At 39.6% G+C, this 8524-nt stretch overlaps 1 protein-coding gene across 1 annotated transcript in view; it reads right to left on the bottom strand.

The window, feature by feature from the left end:
• Nucleotides 1–1338: 1338 nt before the first annotated feature.
• TMEM163 (transmembrane protein 163) overlaps nt 1339–8524 on the bottom strand; it is a 37966-nt gene continuing 30780 nt past the window's right edge. The window contains exons 4-6 of the mRNA XM_018078844.1: nt 6909–7020; nt 3428–3569; nt 1339–2478 (exon numbers count right to left, since the gene is read on the bottom strand). Of these exons, the coding sequence (XP_017934333.1) occupies nt 2418–2478; nt 3428–3569; nt 6909–7020 (315 nt within the window). The 3' untranslated portion in view covers nt 1339–2417. The remainder of the gene's footprint in view (nt 2479–3427; nt 3570–6908; nt 7021–8524) is intronic.

Raw genomic sequence — 8524 nt, 5'->3', positions numbered from 1 at the left:
TTACAAACATCCTCAGAGCATTCCAGAGTTCCAGAAGGAAGTGTGAAACTTCATTTAGCCTGTGTTTAGCTTTCCTTCATGCACTAGCATGTCTGTGTAGCTCTGTGCTCCTGTTTACACTCGGCATTTTAGCAGAATTATTCAGTGTTTGACCTGGGTGTTGGTTTGAGTGTCTTACATACTTTCAGTGGTTCAGAACTTTGGTGTGGCAAAGGTCATATTGGGAGCTCAGTATCTTGCCACAACCACGTAACCTCCTGCTCACTTGCCTGCAGAATCAGTTGGTGCTGGACTGGCTGCTGGACTGCATGGCCTTGTGGAGCAGCACTTCCAGTAGTTCCCAAGTGTCAGTCTCACAACTAGCAGTGGGGCTGGAGAAGGAATAAAGCCCTCAGAGAGGTGGAAAAGTGTAAACAGTGCAAATAAAAACCAGCAAACCCATGAAATGTCTAATATAACTAGATTCAGGCTCTGGGTCTGGAATTCTGAGGCTGAAGGTGCCTGACGAAAGTTGTTAGTGAGGAAACACCTGTTCCACAGCTCATTGCATGGAACTATGTGAGAGAGAAGAAATATACTGGGAAAATATCAGAACTAAGATAAAGTATAACAAGTTAGGGGCTGGTGCAGGAAGAAAGGTCTTGAGGTGGCATTTGACATTTAAAAGTCCACCTGTGAGGACAGTGGGCACTCCTACACTTTCCAGTCCTCCTGGAGTCCTTGCTAAATGCTCTTATGATGTAACTCCTTTGTCATCTTACTGCTGAGTGACACACCGAGCTCTAACACCATCCTGTGACAGCAAGGCACACGCAGCAGCAGCACTGAGGGGCAACAATATCAGAAAGTTTGTGTGCAAATACTTGTACAAACTTAACTGACCAAGAATACATGAAAACAAACCATAGCAGAAAAACAAATTCCACTTTGCCATAAAGAATTCTGCAATATTGTGCTCCTCGTATGGGCACTGTCAGATTAGTGAAACCACTGGGTGGTCTCTTCCTACACACATCACTTGGAGTTGGCTTTCATTAGAGATCCTTAAGGATCTGGCTAAATGACATACAATAGGAAATACAGTTTTAGCATCACACCAGTGAAAAACTCAGTGTGTCCACTGTACATCAATCACTGATGAGTTCTATTGTACATCTACTCTAGTTTCTGTACTCTATTGTTGTATAGTAGAAATGGGCATTTCTACTCACCGTGGTCTTATTTCAAAATCTACAGTGGACTATCTATTTCTTATTCATCTGTGATAAACAGAAGCAACAATACTGGTTCTCTGTTGTGAAATCCAACCTGGAATATATAGAATAATGAGAAAATGGCTATAGCCAGAGAATCCAGTTTAATAGGCTGCTATACAGGAAGACTTTTTCTATGATACATTCTGGAAATAGTTTTCAAATGTTACTTACAGATACTGTATAAAATAGATACCAGTTTTTTATTGATTATACATCAAGATTCTTTGATCATTTAACCTATTAAGTAATATATAAGATGTGTGATGGAAGGTGAGCAACACTTTACAGGACAATCTAAATCTAGTAAATAGATCTGTATCTCACCACAAGATTGAGCCACTGCTGTGCCGTCGTCAGACTACAGAGCAACCACAACGTCACACACGCTGGTACAGCTGCATATGGTATAATAGGAGATGAAAAATCCCATTCCTTGAGCAGCCCCTCTTCCCTGCACGACTTTTTGGCTTTGGTCTGTACAGTAATACTGTGTGTGCTTGTTTGGTCCATGCAAAGCTATGAACAGTGTCTCGATAAGAAAAAATAGAATTTAAATTGAAGAGGTATAGTTTTGGTTAATTTGGGATTAAAATGCAGTTTTCTCTCTGATCACAGAAAGGGCTGTGCCTGCTCTTTCTGGGTGTCTATTTCAAGGGGAGGGGGGAAGTAGCTACTTAAGTGTTTTAAGCAACACAGCTCTTGGTGTCCAGACTCTATGTAAGATAGTCCTAGTCGAAGAGGTTAGCAAGGATTGTACTCCTGTTACAGCATGTGTCTGGGAAAATACAGGCCAGGGGGGAAAAAAAACAAACTCCAAACCTGAAACTGGCACTTCTTTACCCACAGGCTTACCACACCATTAAGAACACTTTCACTCTGGAATATACAACATGGCAGCTGGGTTCAAACTGCAAACTGCATGTTTTCTATTGTCACAGGAATCAATAGCATACTGGAAATAAAAAGACGCTGCTGTTTGGCAGAACTGCAAGCAGTGTGCACATATGCCAGATTTACAGAGAGATTTCCCATTAAAACAAACTTCAACAAAAACAGACCACGGGAAACAAACTGCATATTCAGTAAAATACCATTGGCACCACTTGCCAAAACATAGGACGCTGTAGTTTTACAGTCCTTACAGAGGAGAGGGCGGGACCTTCACTCAAACATCTCGTAGTGGCGCGTTTGCCTCACCCGGGGCACCATGTCGATGAGCAGCCTGCAGGGGAAACACACAGTGTGGGTGCAGAGACACAGCAGAGCCCTGGGACTGGGGGGTTTGCTCTCTTCACTTATTAATTTACTTTATGAATAAAGAAGAACTCAGATGCAGTAACAGCCTCTACAGTTTTCCGGAACAGTTGGTTTTACACTGGAAATAGCAATTATAGTGACTTATTCAAGAACAGTGTTCCCCATTAAAATGCTAATTTAATTTTCGAAGTTTAAAAAACCCCCCACAGCTTCCAGCTGAGAGCTGGCTGCAGCCTGGCCAAGATCTGGTTCCAACTAAGATGCTCCATCTCCCCCTTTCTCTTAATGGCAGAAAAGGGGATAAAGCGCAAAACTTATGTTAGATTCCATGCAGTCAAGAGAAATTGTGGCAGCAATAAAGCCCATGGCAGAGCTTCATTGATTTTTTATTTTGTTTCTGGTGTCATGAATCAAGAAAACATCTTAAAATTCAAGAGAAACAACATGTGAAACAACCAGCAGCCTTCCATTTGGAAGTTGTATAAGGTAGAGGGCTAGGGCAGAAATCAATAGCAAGATCCTTCTTTAAACTTGGGCACCTTTCCTTTAATCCAGACTGTCTTTGGAAAAGCAGTACTTAGAAATGTGCCATAAAAGCAACGGGGACTGATTTTATCCAAGATTTGTGGTTATATTTCAAATATTTAAAAACTTGTTTTTCCAATTCAGGTATCCAAAAGTCTTCTAAAGTTACTCCAATTTCTTTTTAAGTCCTGGCTGCTTTCCAGCTGATGTGAGAACACAATCTTTTATAACCATTTCCACACACTCTGCTTCAGCATTGGCAGCTCATCTAATAAATTCCAGGGACTGATTTCACTGGAGTTATATAAGCCTTTCAGAGCTATGGCTACCTCCCACAGACAGCCCATCTGCTGCACACACTGCACTACCTGCTCCCAGGAGATACTCACTTGATTCCATAGGCAGATATTGTAAGTCCAATTAACACTCCTATACTGCCATCCAGGTACCAGACAGAAGAATTGTGTTTAAATACTTCTGCACTAAGAAGGATGGAAAATCCCATTATTCCACCTACAAGAGAGTTGAAACCTAGAAGGGAAAAAAAACTAATTAAAGGAAGAACCCAAAGAGCTTATGAAAAGGAAAATAATTTTTCAAGTAACTTTTCAAAGACCTTCTCTTGAAGCTTTTTACCCCATTCCATATATTTATTTATGTGTTTGGTACACCAGCTTAGAGCTGTATACATTGCTGAAGACATACAGGAAAATTCTAGTAACATTTTACATTTATGCTTTAGACATATCACAGCAGCTTCTTATCTTCTATTATTTACAATTTTTATGACCATCCTTTTAGATTCCGCTTTCTTTTATTAATCCTCTCTCTTTGTCTTCAAGACTGTCCCTTAAAAATTCTCCCAGAGCTTTTGAAATTATTAATGCCCTTTTTCATTCAACTCCTGTTTGGTTGGTTATTGATTTGGGAGTTTTATAAGTCACTATATTTATAAGTCATTCCTTTTTTAAACCCAAACTCTTCCTGATTTTTTTTTCCCCCTCAATAACCCAGAAGACATCACTGTTGTCTACAAAAAAAATGTCACTGATAATGCATAGAGCCATATACTATTTAACCTAATTAACAAGTGAAAAATCAAACTTGAAACATTCTATATTGCTTGGTGAGTCAGCTCTAGTCAGCTGCTGCTTATAGCACTTACCCAGGCTTTTTCCAATTTCCCATGACTGCCAACAAGGACATATATGACACTTGTTCCTGAGTATCTCCTTTGACCCAGACGTCTCACCTCCAGTCCTTGCCTCTTTATTAACTTACACTGCTAATGCATGCTGATGAAATATATATAATGTGTATATATATAAAGAATATATAAAGAATATTAAAGATAAATTAATTAACTAGAAATTTAAACCAGTGTTACTTCCCCTGCTCCAGCTTAAGTCAGAATCCATCAGCATGATATGCAAAAGAATAATTCATTTTCTTGCCATTATTGGTTAATGTTTCCAAATTATATAAAAGCTACTTGCAAAGGAAATTATTTTCTCTTCCTGATTGTCATTCAGTCAAATCCTTCTTTGCTGGCATGGCAGGAAATCATGTAATAGCTGGAGGTATTAATGCAGACACTGTTCAGTGCATAGGGCCAGCACAGGAAAAAACAGGTGGCTAAATCTGGGTAGGAAACAGGTATCTAAAACCTACAGGAAAGCTGGCTGACATCACCCAACTGTCACGTATCTGCAGTTGTCCTCTGAGATGTTACAAAATTCAAGGCAGGAAATGGCTGTTTTTATTATCCAAGAGGCCGTGCTCTTTTGCTATAAACAAATTGTACAAATAACCTTTTGCCTCATTACATTTAGGCTTGAAAGAGGTACTGTTGTCAAGCCCTGCTCTAAAACAAAATTATTCTCAACAAAAATTTTTAATAGAGGTTGACATGTATGAGAGAGAATTTGCTGTTCTGAAAATAAACCTATTTTTCAGGAAGAAAAATGTATGCTCTTGTTACTCAAAACAGTTTGTTGGTCCAGAGCCAGGGATCACAGGAGGTAAATTAGCAGGAAACAGAAAACACTAAAAAAAGATATGCAAGGGAGTGCTAAATCTATCTCAGCTGCTGAATCACATTGTCTCTTCCTGATTCTTAATAAATCAAATATATATGTAAATATGTCTCGTGAAAGAAGATATTTAACCACACAAGGTAAGATCAGCCTCCTACATTTTCTAAAGTAGTCCTGAAGGAGACAAGAGAGATGAAAACCAGACTGAGGTAATTGTACACTTTTTTCCCCTAATTTTTTTTTAATCAAAGAATAAGCAATCTCCAGCTCAGAAGCAATATCATTAGCATGAGGATGTAATTATGGGGGAAGCGATTTCTGTGTCATACAGGAGAACAATTCAGAGCTGGAGTTATTTAGGAATTTTCAGCTAATATTTTGTCTGAATAAACTGTTCTGTTTCAAAACTAAGGTACATTCCTTTCTAAAGGGAGGGTTAATAATTTGCCTGCCTAGACACAGTTCTGAAACGGTCAATGTGTCCCACTTACGCTCTGACAGGGAAGGAAGTCAGACTCACTGGGCCATGGTTCCCAGGATCCTTTCCAGAAAGCTTTTTGCAGGTTGGAGATATTTTTGTTTCAAAAATGCCTAGGGTGGCAGAGTCCATAGGAAAAAACAAGATCTCTGAACTGCAGGTCTGTTGGGAGAGAATCTCAAATGCAGGGAGGCAGCAGCTCTAGTTGTAACCCCCGCACCGCTGCTCTGGTTCCTTTTTTCTTCTTTTATATTTAAAATATAAATAAATGCTTATGAAGAATTTATATAAGTAGGATGATATAAATACTCATCATACGTGCTATCACACATCACCAAGGAAAAAATAAAGCATGTTTAACATACTTAAAATAAAGCAATTGTATGTATCCCCAGAGTAAGCTGAAAATTGAATTTTCTTAAAGTGAAATCTTCAGCAGAGTAATTTATGTGCCATTATCTATGAATCATTAACACCCTACCATGTCTGTTTACAGAGTATTTCTAACTACCCTGTGCTGGCAGATACAAACTGGGAGAGGTTCATAGGGTGCTGTGAAACCTCTGCCTCACTCGTTTTCAGGGCAGATCCCCGGGGCTTTCCAAGGGTTCACAAGCTTGAGCCCTGTCAGTAAGAGATATACCTAGACCAAGCTTTAAAAGATGCCTTTAGACATAGCTTTTAAAACCAGAAAGAGTCAGGTGCTACACACCTGAGCCAGCACAGTGAGGTGTTCAGATAGAGTGGATGAAATTCACCCTGGGCCAAACCACTGCGGGACCAGAGGAGGGCAGGGCAGTGAGCAGGACAGGGCTTTGTTTCACACCTGCCATGTGTCTGTGGTGACAAATTACATCTCTGGGGGTATGTCTGAATGATGCTGGTGACCCCTGCTCAAAGCAGGCAGCGTTTCTGCAACAGACTTTCCTTTGTTTAAACTGTCAGGATTATGTTGTTCACCTGGCACAGGCAGAGAGGATAGAGGTGACTTTAACAAAACTCTGTGAAGTGGTGTCATGTCCCCCTGCTGTAGTCTAACCTCTGACTTATACACACCTACTTTGTTACCTTCTCTACCCTTAACTCTCTATTAGTAATATCATTACTATTGCTATCCACACATTCTCTGTTTGGCTTCCACCAAACATACTCATTTCATCTGAAAAATATATGCAAGAGCCTCGTGATACCACAGATTGTTCTAGGGTTTCAGGGTGTTTCTTTCCATTTCTCAGTGGCTGCCTTATTCCAATGCACTTTCACAGCTGTCACTGTGCAAGGCTCACTCATATCCTCTGTGTCTACAATATTCCCTGGAAGAGTCTATAAATGCAGCAGGATCAATGTCACACTCACCATCAGTTATCAGTGCTCTGCTTGTAAGGACCTTTCCCAGCATAAATTTGATTACTGCCAAGACAGTGCAAAGGATTCCACTTAAAACAGAGACACTATACAGAAAATCATCCTGGGAAAAAAAAAAAAAGAAATATCATACATTAGTATGTCTTCTGGTCATGCCCCATATATTGAATGATAAATAGTACTAGTTACTGTGCAATTAGTTGTGCCACTGGAGTATACAACCTGAGAAAAAAATTCCTGCGTTATGACTTCCATGGCAGATGGTGCTTATTTTGCTTATATTGCCAACTGCAATTCCTTTTGCAACCATAATTATTGACAGTTCCAACCAAAAAGTTTTGAATTGACCCAACCTCCTCAGAATAGGGAGGTTATATACCTGTGGGGCTGAACACAGACTGCCAAGCCATCTAATGCCTAGTGCCATCAGTACTGGAGTTCCCAAAGGCAGGAGAAAGGCTTGAGAATAGAATCCCACTTACCAGACCTTTGTTGATTTTTGGCATAAGAAATAACCATTTAATATTTTTTCTGATTCTGCACTTGCTTTGGTTTTGTTTGGTTTCCTTCTTCTAAAGTCTGGTCTGAGCTACATCCACAAAACTTCTGATACTGATGCGCAAAGTAAGGCTTAGCTCTTTCTTAAAAAACAAGTTTTCCATTGACTTTCATTTCACAGAATTATCCACATTGCTTAATTTGCATGTGTAACATGGGCTCCCCAGGCTCCCTTAAGAGAGAGCTTCATGTCTATGTAGGGCAAAGAAGGGTAACTAATTACTGTTTAACACACATTCTCTAAAAGGTTGTCTGGAGGCACCTACCCCTTCCTGATAAGTATTTTGTGTTTGGTTGGGTGGGAGGAAACTCTCCTGAGTGCTGACACACCACAATAAGGTGCCTAAAGGGAGTCCCTGTTCATTTTTCCACCTGAGGTGCAAGAGCCCACAGGCTGCAGAAAAACCCAAGCAAGCTCTCAGCCTGCCTGCCATCTAACCACAGAGCTTTGAAATAGATTCATTTATTATTCTTAATAGAAGCTTTAATTTAAGCTGTTGCAACACCAGTACAAATAAAGGAAACAGCAAGAATATATTTCTTTTGTATCTGCAGGTCTAAGTAGGCCAGTGCCATTGGGACCCTGTTCCTGATTAAAACACTCCGACAAAAATCCCCGCTGATAGCAAATATTGTCATGATGATTCACCATCAGCTCCATCCATTTTCATTATTTTAGCAGCAATTCAAAACCCAAAGAAATCAAAAAAATGGTTTTGAAATCTGCTTAGGAAGATGCTGGAAATTAGATTACTGGTATAATGTACTCACATCCCTAAATAAATCATTCAATATATTTTTATACAATTTTGTATGTCATATAATTTTGAAAGTCTACTTCATTCGCTCTCAATCATGAGCTCATTCTCTCTAGAGCTGGTACAATATTGAGTATTAAGGCAAAATGCATTGAGGGAAAGAGAGTAAAATAGGAGCTGTGAGAACACAGAATTGAAGCCCTGGGTAAAGTTAGGATGAAAAGCATTTCTAAAATTATTTTAACAGAACAAATGGAAAATATGCAGCCAATTTTGGAGTGCTAGGGAAAA

Source organism: Manacus vitellinus, unplaced genomic scaffold, assembly GCF_001715985.3.
Source record: "Manacus vitellinus isolate BGI_N305 unplaced genomic scaffold, ASM171598v3 scaffold_43_pilon, whole genome shotgun sequence".
Lineage (NCBI taxonomy): Eukaryota > Metazoa > Chordata > Aves > Passeriformes > Pipridae > Manacus > Manacus vitellinus.
This window is presented reverse-complemented; position numbering and strand designations above follow the sequence as displayed.